Genomic DNA, 16,450 nt, shown 5'->3' with positions numbered 1-16,450 from the left:
AGAGCACAACTGTTGAGAAAAATTCTTCAATAACAACTCGACGCAGAAGAAAGGACAAAAGAATCGAAAGCATTTGAGGTGTTCATGTTCCTCAATGAACTAGATCCTAGCCACACTGATCAAGTACAACCCCGTTCCTCGATGAGGAAAAAATAAAAACAGAGATTCTTTAATTATGGACACACATCAGACAGAAGACACGGATACTGATTTGGCATTATTCCATATACATGAAATAGGCACTAGCGAAGTGTAGCTCGAAAAAAGCAAATACGGAAAAAATCCTGCTGTGACAAGATGCTCCAACAGAAAAAATGCCTGAGAAAACAATGCACCGTTTTTTACCGAATCCATTTCCAGCCGAGGATACTATCTGCTGAAGCGAAGCTAGGGGAGTAAATTCCACTACGTCACCCCGTTATGTCCCATTTACCAATCTCATAGGGTTTTTCCGGAGCAGAAACCAACCACAATTTCGTATTTTGATTTTTTGTGTTGCAATTTTCTTCGTTACTGATGATTCAGCTAAGTAAGAAGGCTCGTAGCGCTCATGAACACAGTGTGAAGAAGATAATTTAGGAATTTATATAAATAAAACGAGAAATGCTTAGAAGAAACTTGAACATAGTACAACTTCCCGATTTGATTGCATTCAAACTTTGATGCCTCCATTTCTCCCGGAGTTCAACCCGACATAGCTTGTTTCTGCCCTGACAGATCCTCCAAGAGGCTATAACACTGTTGACCGGTTTCAGATATATACAGCGAAGAAAGATCTCTAGAAAATGGGATAGCTGGCTGCACGCCAAAAAGCTAGAGGCTTATTATTTTAATTCCTCTACAAATCAAGTCGGTGTTGCAGAAGGAACTCACTAAAACACTCTTTTCGAAGAGGTTATAGACGCTGCGATGTTTAGCGGACTAATAATCCCTCCCAGGCATTCTGTTCCATTTTAACTCTCTAATTCGCAACACTTCGAAGGAAATACGGCATTAACTGAAATAATTGTGCTTAGAAGGCCAAGAGGATTCTTCCCGGACAATAAACATCAAGTAGAGGATTTGGACCCTCTACGATGCGAAAACAATTATGAAAAAAAACCTCGAAATTATCTATTAGAAAATATGACAGACGAGCTGTCTTCCGCCCAGTAGATCTACGAAATCTCTCGTAAATGACACTCAGAATACAACGAAATTGTTGCAAAGCTAAAAACCCAAATTATGAAACGATGGTTGCATTAAGCAAGAGGATTGCTAAAGAAATGGGGATCTGTATGACCTCTGCATGGCGACTGCAAGAACCATTGAAGGAGGAAATCTCGAGACGACCTAAGAAAGAAGAATGGAAGATTCGATTGGAGGACGACGACGACGTTCGGCAGGCGACGGATAATTGCATAACTCGACATGACCTCCCATGAACACATCACACTTTGCCCAGCAGCCCCTCTAATACCGTAGGCAGAGCAGGGGGATACAAGAGGCCGACAAGAGAGGACGAGTCTCAACCGGAATCGGTACGGAACGCTCGTTAAGCGAGGCTTTTTACGGCCATAAATGTAGAGCTGCTGGAAAGTGGACTTACGTCTCACATCATTCGTAATTGAGTTACAGCCGTCCGTGTAAGGTAGACAGTGCGGTCTTTTTCGGCGTGGACAGGCCCGTTGGCCAGACCCCGCATATGAAGAGGGACTCATTAAGGGAGGGTGTCGGGCGCTGCGCTTCCAACGAACAGCGAGGTCGCGCCAGAAGTGTGAATCATTGTGAATCACCCCTATCAATCGACTGCAATATAAAATATGCACGAGAGCTGTCGACCACAACTTTTCGACGTAAGCCAACCACTCGGCACGAACCAGTCGAATTCAGGGTAATATCGGTAGCACGCTCGGAACCCAAATTCTGCAAAGAATTGACGTCAGGCCCTCACTGTTAGCAATCCAGTCCGCTCTTTCTCTCATTTTTTCAACGTGCGCTTAGTGAAAACTATCGGAGCAGTAAGCACCCACGCCATCTCAATCAACTCCTGAACGGAATTCCATGTTCTTGGGGCGAATATTTCTGCGATGCGTCTAATTTCCAACAAAATTACGGGTGGTTGGCTGTAGATTCGCAGTAGCAATGCTTAGGGAAGGTCACATAGCTACAGCCGTCCTTTTTCATCTAAAAAAGAACACGACCTTCATTGCTGAGTTAAAAGGCATTCTCTCTTCTATAATCAACAGCGATAGTGCAAAAGTGCGAGATGGATGAGAGTGATTGGTTCTGCAAGCCACAAAGGTCAATTTTCGCCATTTTCCTCATCTTTTCCTGGTTTTTCTTTGAATTTACTGCTACACACGCGAAGTTTGTAATAGCAGCAAAAAGATCTATGGTATCAACCGACAGATATGATATCAAGGACATGATACGAGTTTCGCTTTTGAACATATTCGATTTGGGTGATCGAGCGATCACCCAAATCGAATATGTTCATATGGCTCAATCCTTCACATTCCGACTGTAGCTAAATATCGTCTTGAAAAAAAGAACGCAGAGTAACATCACAATCTCCTCTCACAACTCAGGAAAGGACAGAAAGTGGAAGATCAGAGAGATTAGCCGGCACGGGTCAGTCAGGACGTATCTCAAAAGTGAAACGCGATCAACTCGTACTCTGGTGAGAGGGCAAAGCAAACTTTTCTAACGGATTCTTCCCTGTCCACGGCTCGGTCTCATGTAATTTTGAATCTCAAACAAGGGCAAACGCAAAAAAAATCCTCAAAGAATGGTTATCAATATATAAATCTACATGCTTATGTGATGTATGTGGGGTTGCTTGCATGTTGCGCATGCAGATGAAGTGATCTATTGATTTTATGATTGATTCTACTTGTTGATTTTATGCACATTATTTGATTTTACTGAGTCAAGGCAAGAAAAGCATTTTTATGAGAATCAGGGAAACGTCTGAAATTAGAGTTTCATGATATCCTGATCAATAGTTTGATAACCATTTTGTGTGGAACTACCGATTTCAACGATTTCATGAATATCCTCCTGTACCTCAGGGCTCATTTATATACAGAAGTTCTCGCAAAGTCCAACTATGGATATGGTAGCCGTAAATCTGCGGAGAACAGCATCGATAAACCGAAACACGGAGACGGTGTAGTGAGCTCTGCCTATCGCAAAAGCGCAAATGGAGCTGTACATGGATGGGACGAAAACAAGTGCTGCCGGAAGGTTAATAATGGTGGGATAACTAAGTTTTGCTGGATATGCATCAGCTGTTCGGTTATTTTCGAGCAAAGTGTAACCGCCTGTTTCTTGATGGATGGCGGAAATGTCGGAATTAACGAAGTACTGCGCGAAAAAAGAACTGCGAGCGCGTGCATGGGTAGCAGAGGATCTTCGGGATCCTGTAAATTTCTCTTATTGTTCTTAGAGGTGCTGGAAAGTGGTCTCTTTCTAAGGAATACGACAGGAGCAACTCCGAGGACCAAACGGAGGTCCTCGGCCAAACTGTGAATTGCGTCATACTGCAGCTAAATATCTCTTTTGAGACTAACAAAGGCACTGACACGGAAAAATGCAAAGGAGAGAGCGTTGTAAACGAAGAAACGTTGATAAAAATCCAAGGTAAAGTTGCTCCAAACGTGATAGCCTCAGGTTGCGTTAATGCTTTTAGAGCACGTCTGCTAAACAGACTAAATTCCTTCCACACGTTTTATTTGAACAGACACCAGTCATGATTGAAGTTGAACAGAGTGCAGTGTTTGCCAATGAGGTGAAGCCCTGAACCGGAAAGGTGATGACGATTTTCACCTATTCGATTCAGGTCCGCAGCCATGTACAGTCAATATGTAAGACCAAATCGGCAAAACCAGCAAAGAACTCAGATGAAAGGAACAGTTTAGAAAAACGAAAAGAATAGGTTGAGGTACGTCATGAAATTGCAACTCCAAAAAGGTTGGTTGTTGGTTGGTTCCGGTGAGGAAGGAATTACCTTAGTGGTCCAATATTTGTAAAATCAGTTAGTGCCATTCATTATAAACATGGAGAGCATAAACATCAAAAAAATCATTCCTCTTAAGATATCTCTCATCAAGCTGGGATGGTGCTGTTCATAAAATCAGGTATAACTCAAAAATGGTTCCCTTAATCTAACATTATGTAAGGTTGTGGCAGTAAAATTGTGCAGTTTTCCTGCAGTTGTTTTCTTGATCCACTTTATCTCAGCAGACACCTTTTCTGCAAACTTTTCAAGAGATGGAGCCAGTCTATGAAAGCAATAAATTGGTTGTCGAAGAAACGGCTCAGATAAGCTTTGTAGATATCCTTCACAAAAAATCTAAAATGTACTGAAATGTGGCCAGATGGTGATAACTCCATCCCTCGAGAGCCACTAGAAATCTAACTCATGCAGTCAAAGATAAAGGAAAGTTGTCGATAGAAGTATTTAAGATCTCGGAGAGCACAGCTCAGTTTGAGATCGCGCCAAATCTCCTCGAAAATGTCTCGGATGAGATCCGTGGCACACTTGTGGGCGACGCTATCACATGATGACGTACACGATCAGCTGCTGTTCGCGGCGAAAATTCACGGCGCCCGCTACAACAACTAACAACCTTCGGGACTCCCGGATAGCGGGCGCATAACCACTTATCAAAAACGAAAAGAGAATCGTATCCAAAGGACACGTTCACCGCTACGCTCAGAAAACACTTATATGGACGAGTTGCGCATGAAAACCTCCTTGAGTGGGGTGGTCAGAGGCCATGCCGTCACCGTCACATAACACTCGACATAATGGCACGGGGATCTCAAAGCAGCCCGACGCTTCCCGCCCTTTCGATTGTACGCAGTCTGCGAGCCTCCCTGGCAAACATTCAAGGTTGAAGTGGGAATCCACGAGACTAGACGTCAGAACAGGTGTCGAAAATCTCGGCCTAAGTGGCATGTAAAGTGATGTTATTTTTTCCTCAAAATTTTCACAGCGCAGGAAGGACTCGGAAGTGCTTGACAGAAATCTCAAAGGTGACTGTCATCTCGACGCTACTTTCGAATACGTACGTGGTGAGCAAATTTTGAAATTTTGTGAACTTTCAGGAATTTTTTGCACACACAACACCCCAAGAAATTCCTCTAAAGCTACACATTGGCGAGATTGATTTCCTGAAACTGTGGCTTACATAAAGTGGGGTTGAGCACGTTGTCTGTGTTTAACAAGCGCTAGCTCTTCATAGAACAGTTACTTGATGCTCTTATCTACATCTCTCCACCACATTTTGTTCACTTTTCGATATTCATTTGTAAATATCGCTAAATGCAACGAATAAATTATGGTTATTGTGAAAAACGGTGAACAGTAGATAGCATAAGCGAAGTTGTAGTGGTAAAATGTTCACCACAGAGCAGTGTCTCTCGAGTCCACCAAGGTATAAGAAAATCAGCAAACCAACAGGGCCGCCTATGCGAGTCTGACTGCTACCTGGCTACCGCGGTGGTGCTGCTTATGCTAATTGCAATCACGTTTGGAAATACGTCCTGAGCACGCCGAGCTGCATAACTTGTCCAGTTATGCGGCGTAAACTACACAGATGCAGTAAAAAGGTGCGGTTGTCCAGCGCACTGCCGAAACCCAACCTAGGTAGGTCAAATACCTAGAGAGAGCGTGGAATCTTCAACAGCAACCCGTTTCCTTACACTGAGCTGTCGGACAATGTCGACGTGCGGTACTTAAGCAGTTCATACGAGGTGCCAAGGCTATGGGACCGAGACGAGTGGATGAGTTCTACGCAAACCCTTGCTGTAGATCAAGATGGGCAGCGCTGTGTTCCAGGACAGCACGACTGAGTGAAGATGCGCGCAACCGCGTCAAGCACTAATACCAGCCCCAAGTAAATCAGCAATTCCAGAGGAGCATCCTGGGTCTGCTAACACTGAATGAGCTCGACTCTAGTATTCTATGAATTGAAGGTCCGCATCAAATGAAATGTAACCCAGCGACCGGAGGAAAAAAAGAGAAGCTAGTGAAACCTTGGTCTCTGTGCTCCTGTTTTTGTTGTTTTTTCGGAGTATCCATGCTTACTGTCCCTTCTAAGGAGTAACCCCTTCTAAGGATCAATTTGCGGTTATTATTAATAATTTCAGCGGAGTTCACTGAAAGTCCAACATGATTGCGTACAAAAACAAACAAGTGTCGCCACAAATGTTCAAAAAATTGAATTCTAAACCACTCTGCACATACGATAGGTGCAAAAACATATGGACAGCAAAAAGTAAAGAAAGCAAAAATTTTTACTACGAAAACAATGATTATTTATTATTATGATGATATCACGAAAACAATGATTATTTAGAAATTATGAGATGCAGAGGAATGAAAGCGATAAAATATTGACAAAGTAATATGATGCGAAGCATATGGTAAATAATAAAGAACTCAATGTTCGGGAAACAATAAATGATTGAACATTCTTTTTGCACCTTCCTCTCTTCCCTAACCTGACCAAAACTTCTACATCTAGATGGAGCAAAAAAGAACACAGAAACAGAGCTTTGGTTTCCGTCGAAAAGTTTCAAAAATCAGTGCTCGAGCGTTGTGTAAGGACGCTGGCAGCTGGATCTCCGAGATTACATCCCGAATGACACCATAACACAAAGATATCCGTTGTAAAACATCATATATCCTCTAAAACGTTGTCCCTTGTAAGAACTTATGGGGATCTAGTAATTCAGGACCACAAGGAAACCTGTGAGAGCATTAAAATGATGTGAGGCGAGTCCCCCGCTGCAGAGTTGGTGCATCAGAAAGCACTGAGACAATTCCGTGCTAAGTGGCTGGTGCAAAAAATTGGAACCAGCATGGATGCAGGAACTAAATGAGACATTGTGAATCCTTTCATGGTCATGACATTTGCATGAGTGGTGCTTTATCCCAATGTACAGGTGCGTATGTCCATGCGATATGACGTTGGGCCCTTATATTCCTCAGTGTGATGAAGATATTCACGAGTTCTAATGATAGCACAACATTCTTCGCCAACTGTCAAAGTCAAAAACTAATATTTGGAATGATTTTTGCTTCTATTTGTAGGCGGTGTTAGCGCAATATAGGTGTGAGGTCAAATTCGAATAGTCCCTTAAAGTTGTACTGATATTTTCGGCAGCAAATGCTTTAAAACTTTAAAAAATTGAAAAAAGAAAATTAAGTTGCTATAGATCACTGAAATCGAGCGAATCGAGCGCCACAAGAAAAATGAAGTCTGCCGTTAGCCGGACATTCAGGCTGGTCTTCTACGTATAGGATAAAAAAAAAACTAAAAAGTGAACGGAGGAAAACAGTCGTCACGGATATCGACTAAACCAGAAATTTCCACTGTGAAATACACACCATAGGAATAGTCTCAGATTCAGAAAATTTTCTGCACCTGATACAAAAATCGTTAATTGCAAGTGTCTTAAGTGGTGGAAAGGACCATATGATTCCATAGCACGTAGCGAAAGATTTTCTGGAAACAGCAATTATAGAGAAAGTAATCTTTCTACACAACGATATGTAGAAATACGTAAACAGGAAACTAGGATCTATTTTAATTAGGTAAAAATGTGTGTGCTGTGTTTCTGTCTTCGTACGGTTTCAATTTTATGCAGCAACTTCGAGCAATATTTCACAACTAACAAAAAAGACAATGTTTCTAGTGGAGAATTCCAGAAAAGTTACAAGAAAGTAACAGTACTCTGAAGAATTAGGCACATTCAAAAGCGCTGCAAAGAAAATTTAGCTGTTGTTTGGCACAAAAGTTGGTATTCTTATTCGTATCTGCGTTTCCCTCTCATGCTGATTGAACGGGAAACTTCCAAGTGGTAGAATAGTGCATAAAAATAGCAATGTTAGTAATGTGGCTGCCATGGATACCAATATCTGGAAAGTTTCCATTATTGCAAAGAAAAAAGGCTGCTCCATCATCGAAAGGATGGTGCGGTGCAAGATTTCCGACGAATTTCCGCGAACATAAAGGATAACGCGGTTGGTGCTGATCAGTCCCTTCGGGATGGGCGAACGCGCCCCAACTTCAACTCACTCAAGTAGGAGTTTATAGACGTGAATGCGGTCCACAATGACTTGTGAGTGCCAACCGAACCCGAGTTTTTATCTTCCCACACAACTTTTCTGCTGATTTATCGACCTATGGGAGATGAAAGGTTCAGTAGGCCTGGTGCTGTGCTGCGCCCGTCTTAAGGGCTCATATTTTTTGAAATAATCGCGGGTGTCATACAATTGTAGGAAGTAAATAAAGAAGATACATTGGTAACAGATTTGTTTGCGAGAGTGGAGGAACAAAGTTGATAGGTTGGCAACCTCTGCAAATCATTGAATGGGACGCATGTGGAACCATAAATCTCTACGATTCTGAGTTAAAGTCGAAGTCGTGCCGAGGTAGTCGTTCGGACGCAACCTCATAAGAGATTTACCCACGTCAATCAGTTTATTTTTATTGCTTATTTTATGAACTTCTCAAAAATTGCCCCATTATGGCTTCCTACCACTTATTCATTTTGCTGCTCCTAATCCTAACGGTGTCAGCTACGTTAGCGATGACTAATGGGTGAAGAAATACTACAGATCGAAAAACACTATCTGCCTTTCAGTCAACTTCTACTTCATATCACCCCATTGCACGAAACCTAAATCAGCAAAGCATATACGCTTAAATTAAGGATAAATAAAGAATACGTCAGAAGAACTCATCAATACGCACGGTAAGTGGCAAGAAAAAGGAAAGTATCAAGAAATGAGCAGTAAGCATCTATTTACGAAGTTTCCCTTTTTTGCGGAGAAGTGCAGGATAACTGGCTGAGGCATTCAATCCTCATGTACGGCCCAAAAACAGTGAACTAAAATTAAGGTGGAAATTTTTTTCTCCCGGAATTGATCGTTGGTGGAGAGAAATTCGCGACAACGTAGGATTACAGAAAGCAACTCAGACATGAACACGAACACGATCGCGAGCCAGCGATATCGCTGGCGCCAAGGACGTCGCCGTCACCATTTTACACATCATAATCGCTGTGCGCCAGATGTGTTATGAGATGTAACAACATATCCATCCAAGGAACGACACATGGTCGCATAAAGGAGCGAAGGCGCCGACAGGCGAGCTGCTAGAGACGTTTTTGACGTGCGGAGGTGATTCAACCGCCGCCGCTGCCGTACCGGTGGTGTCGGTTGACGAAGACTCCTCAAACACACCCAAGCATAACATTAGGGCATGACTCACTCAGCTCCGTATGTGGGGAACGGGGCGAGACGAGTGCAGAGGTGATAACGACCCAACGGCGATACCGCGCGACAGCCTGCGTGTGCTCCTTTTGACACCGAAGACGTTGCGACGAGCGAAGAGTTCGTGCGATTTTTTTCTCGAAGAGACGTTGAATGATGGGGGTGATTCACTGTTGTCAGACCAATTTCTCTGTTCGGGTTTTCCTCTCTTTTTCAATCAAACATGAAAGTTCGTCGGGAACAGAGAAGAAAAGAAGAAAATCGAGCCAGACAAGCGAAAAGAAACCTGTTGTCACAATGCAAAAGTTAAAGGAGTTAAATGCAATGCACTTTCTCAGTTGTAAAGTACGTACCCAAAGCTATAAAACTTCACAAAACTGCACTTAAATTCCAAAATTTTACGTTTGTGGAAAATCTTACCGAGTACAAAAAGGAGAAAAAGGAGCGTGTTGCTATTACCGTAATCTTTTAGACATTAACCGGAATCAATTGATAGTGATTGATCTCAAAAATATTCTAATGATTGCAAGAAAAAAGGAGCAATTTAAAGGACTGGCGGTGAAACACAGGTGTAGGCCTTTCCTGGAATTAGTACAAATCTATTTCATATTTCGTCGGAATTCATAGGTCCAAAGGAGAGTAGGGAAAGACTGATAGGGTTTGCAGGATTGTTTGTAAATGTTTCTTGCCTACGAAAAAACGGATTTTCATTTTTGGATCTCCGAAAATCTACTGACATTTATTGACACAAACTGATCATGTCTCACCAATCTATAATTTGTTATAACCGCAGATTTCCACTGTGAAAAAAGGAGTTCCATCCAAGCGTCGACGAAAACAAAAATAAAGGGCAGCGCTGACTTTTAGCTTTATCGATGTCTAAAATTATGGTCGAATGTGCAATCCCCTTATCGATAACACTTTGTTTGATTGGGTGCACTTCGTGGACATCGTAAAAGTGCACCTGAGGATTTCTAACCCTTTTTCCGAAAAAAGAAACTTTTATAGACCTCATAACTCACAAACAAAAGAATTCACGATGCTCTCGATGATTCCTTAGATTTTCGAAGTTTTTTTTTCACTATCGCTGATATTTTATGGGACCAAATTTGCTTGGGAGAAAAAGAGCACTGACTTTTCAGAAGAGTTGTCCCTCGAACATCATCAAAATGGACGAATTCGGACTTGTAGACTTCGTATGATTCTAAATTGGAAATGAACAGGTTGGTGCGTACTGAAGGGACTGGCCAAAGCCCTTTACCCTTGTTGTTACATACGAATTTGTGGACTAATCATTTACTACTATTAAATTTATAAACCTATTGGTTTGCTATGTTCAAAGACGACAGGTCCAGGCGAAAATGCGGGAAAACGCGTCAGGAGATGATACCAGACCACCGATAAAATGAAGTAAATCACTGGTTTGTTGCGCATGATTTTAAGGGTGAAAATAGATTCACGAAACCAACGTTACGGAGGAACAGCAAGTGCTCAGAGATCGGACTACCGAAGTATTTCATACATCATAGGGCCAGAAGCCTCTATCTTTTTCTGGTATTCCACGACAGTTTCAGGACACACAGAACAGTCTGTAGAATTCCAGAGGAGAAGAAAGCAATGTATAGGGATTTATATGTACGGATAAAAGAGTTGGTAAGGTTTCGGAGCAATTTCTTCAAAATTATGTCTGAACGAGCTTCTAATGACATAAGTACTGTAATGAAGCTTTGGGAGAAACAAAAAGGAGACTTACTCCATTAGTAGATTACTGTAACTTTACTGTACCAACATGCTAGACGGTTAGGAAACACGGGAAATTTTTGAAGAAGAATTTTTTTGAAGAAGCGTCTACAAGAATTGAAAAACGAAGAGTCATCACAATTCCGGAAATTCGAAGCAATGATGTCACTGAGCGCATAGTTCAGCCGTGTGTGGCGAACACTGCAAGAAACAAGGAATGCACATTCATGTACGCGCGCCAGCGCAGACAGGTCGCGCGGCACATCTTGGTGTGAACTAACAACAGAGAGCAGTACATCGTCGACGGGCGTACGTGAATATTTGCTTTCGTCGTGGATGTGTCGAAGGCGGAGGCACAGAACCGGACACATACGGCTAACTTTGCGGCGGGAGACTCATTAACCGGTACACGGCGAGAGAGGAGGGCGCAATCGCTGCGAAGAAACTCATCGAGGAAAATGAGATAACGACCATAAGTTGCGTTTTAATGATGATTCGGATGATTGCAAGATGTTTCTCGTCCCTATAGCTATAGCTGAGTAATAGGCCAGGTTTAATATTAATAAAATGATTAAAAAGCTTACTGTTTGTTATTTGTAATTCTTATATTTTTCTGTCATTTTGGTATGTTCTAATAAACTACTCACTCCAGAAGGAAGTGAAATCAACAGCTGCTGTTGATGTAATATTGATTCGTTGGAAACGAAATGGCCAATCCTTGGCGAATCCTGAACGGTAAACTCACTCTTTCCCGCTCTTTGTTCTTCATGGGTACTCTCTGCATCAGATCAATAATATTTTACTTCACAGGAGTCTATTCTTTTGCAGTTTGATACCGCGACACTGTCGTAACTTCATTGCTAAATGTTTACAGCAAAGTTATGCATGTCGGTAAACACACCGAAAGAGAGAGGAGATTTCGTGGTTCACAAATCACATGAAAGGGCCGCTATAGAAGAAAGCTTCCATTGTAACGAAGTCTGAAGTGGAATATTCCCGACATAATCTTAGAACCTCGAAATCCCTTGGATTCAGAAGCAAAAAGCCGATATTTGGAAATGATTAATCGCTAGCAGTCAAAGGTTTTGAACTATTCAATGGAAACGTTGCTATAATTACAACCATACCTGTTATTTTTTTTCCTGGCAATCACGTCAATTCCGACTACTAATAAACAACAAAAAGTGATAAAAGTGGAGTGACAAATAGCACCAATTTTCAACAAACTAAAAAGAGTGGACAGATAACGATAAACTTTGCGTCCGCAGAAACTTTAGTTAGCATTTTTAGTAGCCTGGGGCTGAAGAAATATAGGTGGAGAAACACAGAGAGAAGGAGAGAGATATACAGGGTGGGACGAAAAAAGGGGAAAAAAACTTTGCGACATTCATAAATTAAAGGCATCACCCCACGAATCTGAGGTGGTGCAGATTTCAGGTGGGGTATTCGTATACGGGATGGGAGACTAATGAGAGGGGTGATTCCGTCCATTTCTTCCTAATTGCCGTAAAAAGCGGCCCGGAAGATGCGGCGCCGCACAAGACAAGGCTGGCGCGCTCCAGACGAACTCCCTGTAGAAAATAGTGCGCCAGAACGCCTGAAGTCGTATCTTCCGGGCCGTTTTTTTTACGGCAATTAGGAAGAAATGGACGGAATCGCTCTCCTCTCAGTAATCCACGATCTCGTATACGAATACTCCACCTGAAATCCGTACCACCTCAGATTCGTGGGATGATGCCTTTAACCAGCAATCCAAATTCAATACTATTCAACATTAATCACCCATCTGCCTGCAAAAATTATCCGGCCGAGCGACTACGCTGTGAGCTGCCCCATTAAGCTTTTCTTTTCGGGAGCAGTCTCTCACCTGCAGTCCACTTCTACTTCCTGAACTTCTTGACTTCCACCTGTCTTTAGATGGCAAAAATTCGTTCTAACAACTCATCGGAATGAACTCATCAAAAGTGAGGAGGAAAGTCGTCACCTGAATCATCGCACCGACCTCTTTAATCAACCATAGGCGTGTCTTGAAAAGTCAGTCACATGCGAGAGCAAACGTAGGCGAGGACTCGTACTTTGGGTATTAGAGGGAAAAAAGTCGCACGATTCGTTGCTTTCAGGCAAACAGAGAAAATTTCAGCGATACTGATGAAAGCTGAATAGAAAACGCTGGTTATATATTTGCATTGCAGGTTTTCCGGAACTTCTGGTTACACTTTTTCTCACGAATATCTAGAAAATTGATCTATTCAGAAAGCAAATCACATTCAACGCAGGTTTTCCTGGAGTGTCTGGGTTGAGGCGTAATTAGCCACTTCCGTCTGCTGCTTCACTTCGTCTGGATTGATGGTGTCATCTAATCCAAATCCGTTTTGCTCTACTAGATGTTTGGAGGAATCATCAATGACGAACATGTGGTCGCGGACAACGACCCGTAGGGTTATTTGCTCCCGATTTTACAGCACACGCACTCGAAGGCCGCTCAATTTAACGGCTTTTGAGATCATGTGAGACAAATCTATCATAATAGAGAGAAAATTTCTGGGAATTATCTCCATTCTTGGCAGAGTCAATGTCTTCACGTTTAGTGCAAAGTAAAGTGGGCGCCGCTAACACTGGATTTGTTCTCGATTGTGTCAAAGACAACTGAAAAAGTAGCGTTTCTCAAGCAGAAGAGTGCTCGTTCCGCAGATGCGAGTGCGCAGATGGATTTGTGCAGATCCAAGGTGACATGACATCCGTTGCTGCTAGCCACGCCTTCATCGAATTTCGAGTACGTAGCGGATGCGGGACTTCGAGCAGAAGCGCGTAGCACTCCTCCCGTTCTCGTCGTCGCTGTTTGCGATGAGCTCTGAGCTATTGGGCCCAGGCAGAATCTCCAATGCCGGATGCATAATGTATAAATTAATTCACATATTATGCAAGAAATTCTTTTAATTAAACAAATGGTTCAAATTTTTTCCTGAAATGTGTCGCGAGTCACAATTTTATATGTAGAAAACCTTTCAGGAAAACATTTGAACCAGCTATTTAATGAAAATCAAGCTCGAATCCTTTACTGCTCCCACTGGACAATTTTTTTCTATCTCAAGAAGCAAAATTCATCCCAAAATGCTATCTCTGAGCAGAAATGAAGCATTCACAATTTACAACTTTTGGGACCAGCGGGACCGAATAGATTTTTAAAACGGATTCCATGGACGAGATCTCGAACAAAGAATAGATGGCTGGAAACAGCAGCATTCATTTCTTGAGTCCTATAACCATCAACTGTAGAAGAATACTGCTTAATGCAAATGCATACTTACCAAGAAAGATTTCTGCTTAACAAAAGACTTCTAGCAAAAAAATCCAGAAAGATCTGTTCTTTTCGTTCAATATGAACACTTTTTTTATGACATATGGTACTTACAATTTTTACAAGAGATTCGGATGCAAATTTTAAACTCTGCTAAAATTAAAGCAGAAAGTTAAAGAAAGAAGTTTAAGAATGAGAAAGTTAACTGAACCAGAAGAGGAACTAAGAAGACGTCTACTTTAAAAAAAATGATGTGTAAAAAGGCATTAAACCAAATTTCTCAACACAGCCAGGTTCTAAACTGTGGCGAATCTGGATATTCTTTCTTCCACAGCACACAAATGGCGAAACGAGAAGGCTGTCAATGGACATATGAGGCAGAGGAAGCAACTCATCGAAATCCTCAAGAACTTGGGGGTCAGGTGTTCCATGCGCAAGCAGAAATTGACAATAAAACGGAAGAACTCCCGATAGGATGTCTTGGTGACGTCAAACGGATTGGTCGATAGATTAAAGCACCTCAGGCGAACAGCAACATCAGGTGGCCTCGTTTTTCTCATCCAAAACACCTTGACTCGAAGAAAGAATAGTCTAATCTTGGAATTTAGCCTATCCCGAGTGAACGAATAGGGCAGTTTGCCAGCTGATGGAAGAAAACGGGTGAGGCTAGCGAGGAAAATACGCTGGGACCCAGTTGTAGCGAACATGCACAGATTGTTGCGAGGCTTCCATACTTCCATATTACTTCGGTAATCAAAAATACTTTTTTTGTGAGATAAGGAATTTCCAGTTTCAAAATCAAACTAAAAAAGATGCAAAGACGGGAAGTTGTTTAGCTCATCATTTCTCATCTGCGTGGAGGAAGTGGTGTGAGGGGAGACGTTCGACGAGAGGTTTCCGAAGTAGGATTGTGTATGGTAACAATGAAAGCGGGTGTAGTGCAGTCGGTAAAAAGTTTGGCTGCGACTGAACGGTCAATTTTTCGAAACCACGTAGAGACACCCAAGCCTTTCGTCTCTTCCGGGACCAAAAGTAACAAACTGATCGATAAGCTCATACGAGACTTGTCTGGGAGAACAAGAACACTAACCTGACCCATCGGCCCCGCGAGTCATTGTATAGGTCAGCTAGACGTTCGTAACCTCAAAAAATTCTGAGCTGAAGTCGAACGTGTAGGTGCATCAGGAAAGAATTGGTCGATGCGATGCGCTTAAACCTTCTACGACGACGATTATCCTTTTTTTCTAAATCTTACCACACGAAAAAAGAGTAAAGGTGTACACCTTCAAGCATGGGCAGTTCCTTGCGCCCTATGCCTACAAATCCAGTATTGTAAAGATTTGACAGAAAAGAAAAGTTTTAACGAAGAAGTTGCAGTTAGGGAAAAAAGATTAGGTTGCAAACTCTCTCAGCCTCATCTTTTCTGAGGCAATTCATGCTAAGAACAGCCATCATGCAGAAAGAGAATATCAACAGCAATGGTCCTTGATCGCGAAAAAAAAAATCCCTGCCTCAAAGAGCTTTTTAACGCAACCGTTTCACTTTCTGGTCGGAATAATTTTATTAAAAAGAACAAGGAGTTTTCCAAACTCACTCATTTTTCCCTCTTCAAGTAATCTGATTATACCTCAAACAAGTTGAAAACAACAAGTTGTTATTGAGTGAAATGGTAGAGGGAAGAAATCAAAGGAATAAAAAGAATAATCCTCAACATATATTTCAGAGGAAAGCATGCGCTCCTAGTAAAAATGACTAGGTGATTGTTAAAGTAGAGGAATAATCAAGCAGAAACCAGAATAAGAATCGTGCGGCGACAAACAGCATAATAGGAGAAACCTCTAAGCCCAATCAGATGGTCATGGAAGAGCACACATCGAAATTTCATGGAACTGGACTATGGATCAGCTTATTAAAAGGGCGGTTCGTAAGAGAGTCCCTCGAAGGCGTGCGAAAGAAATTTGGCTTGAAGGGCTGAATCAGAAGCGACTGGCAAAACGAGCGCAGCATGTGTCGCCCACGCCCGCATCTCGAATGACTGGTCGGTCTGTCCAGTGAAATGGACACAGTTGAATGGTATATGACTCATGCGCAAAATATTCCTTTGATGTTTAGATTGGACGGCGGCAAAAATAAGTAACAAA

The 16,450-nt window shown here is 42.1% G+C and overlaps 1 protein-coding gene across 2 annotated transcripts; it reads right to left on the bottom strand.

The window, feature by feature from the left end:
• Positions 1-5,862: 5,862 nt before the first annotated feature.
• On the bottom strand, positions 5,863-15,424 carry RB195_019196 (uncharacterized protein; the record flags this gene model as incomplete). 2 transcript variants are annotated; one of them, XM_064186944.1, is made up of 5 exons in its annotated part: positions 5,863-5,927; positions 7,467-7,499; positions 10,407-10,475; positions 11,757-11,789; positions 11,848-11,869. In XM_064186944.1, 5 exons carry the CDS (start codon positions 11,867-11,869, stop codon positions 5,863-5,865), a joined length of 222 nt encoding a protein of 73 aa, XP_064042825.1. The 2 variants fall into 2 exon arrangements, with proteins under 2 accessions (XP_064042825.1, XP_064042824.1); XM_064186943.1 differs by lacking the exons at positions 5,863-5,927; positions 11,757-11,789; positions 11,848-11,869 and adding exons at positions 7,308-7,348; positions 15,400-15,424 and having other exon boundaries at positions 7,419-7,499.
• Between the last annotated feature and the right edge of the window lie 1,026 nt (positions 15,425-16,450).

This window comes from Necator americanus, chromosome II (assembly GCF_031761385.1).
Source record: "Necator americanus strain Aroian chromosome II, whole genome shotgun sequence".
NCBI lineage: Eukaryota > Metazoa > Nematoda > Chromadorea > Rhabditida > Ancylostomatidae > Necator > Necator americanus.
Note: the sequence above shows the minus strand (reverse complement) of the source record. Positions and strands in the feature narration are given on the sequence as shown.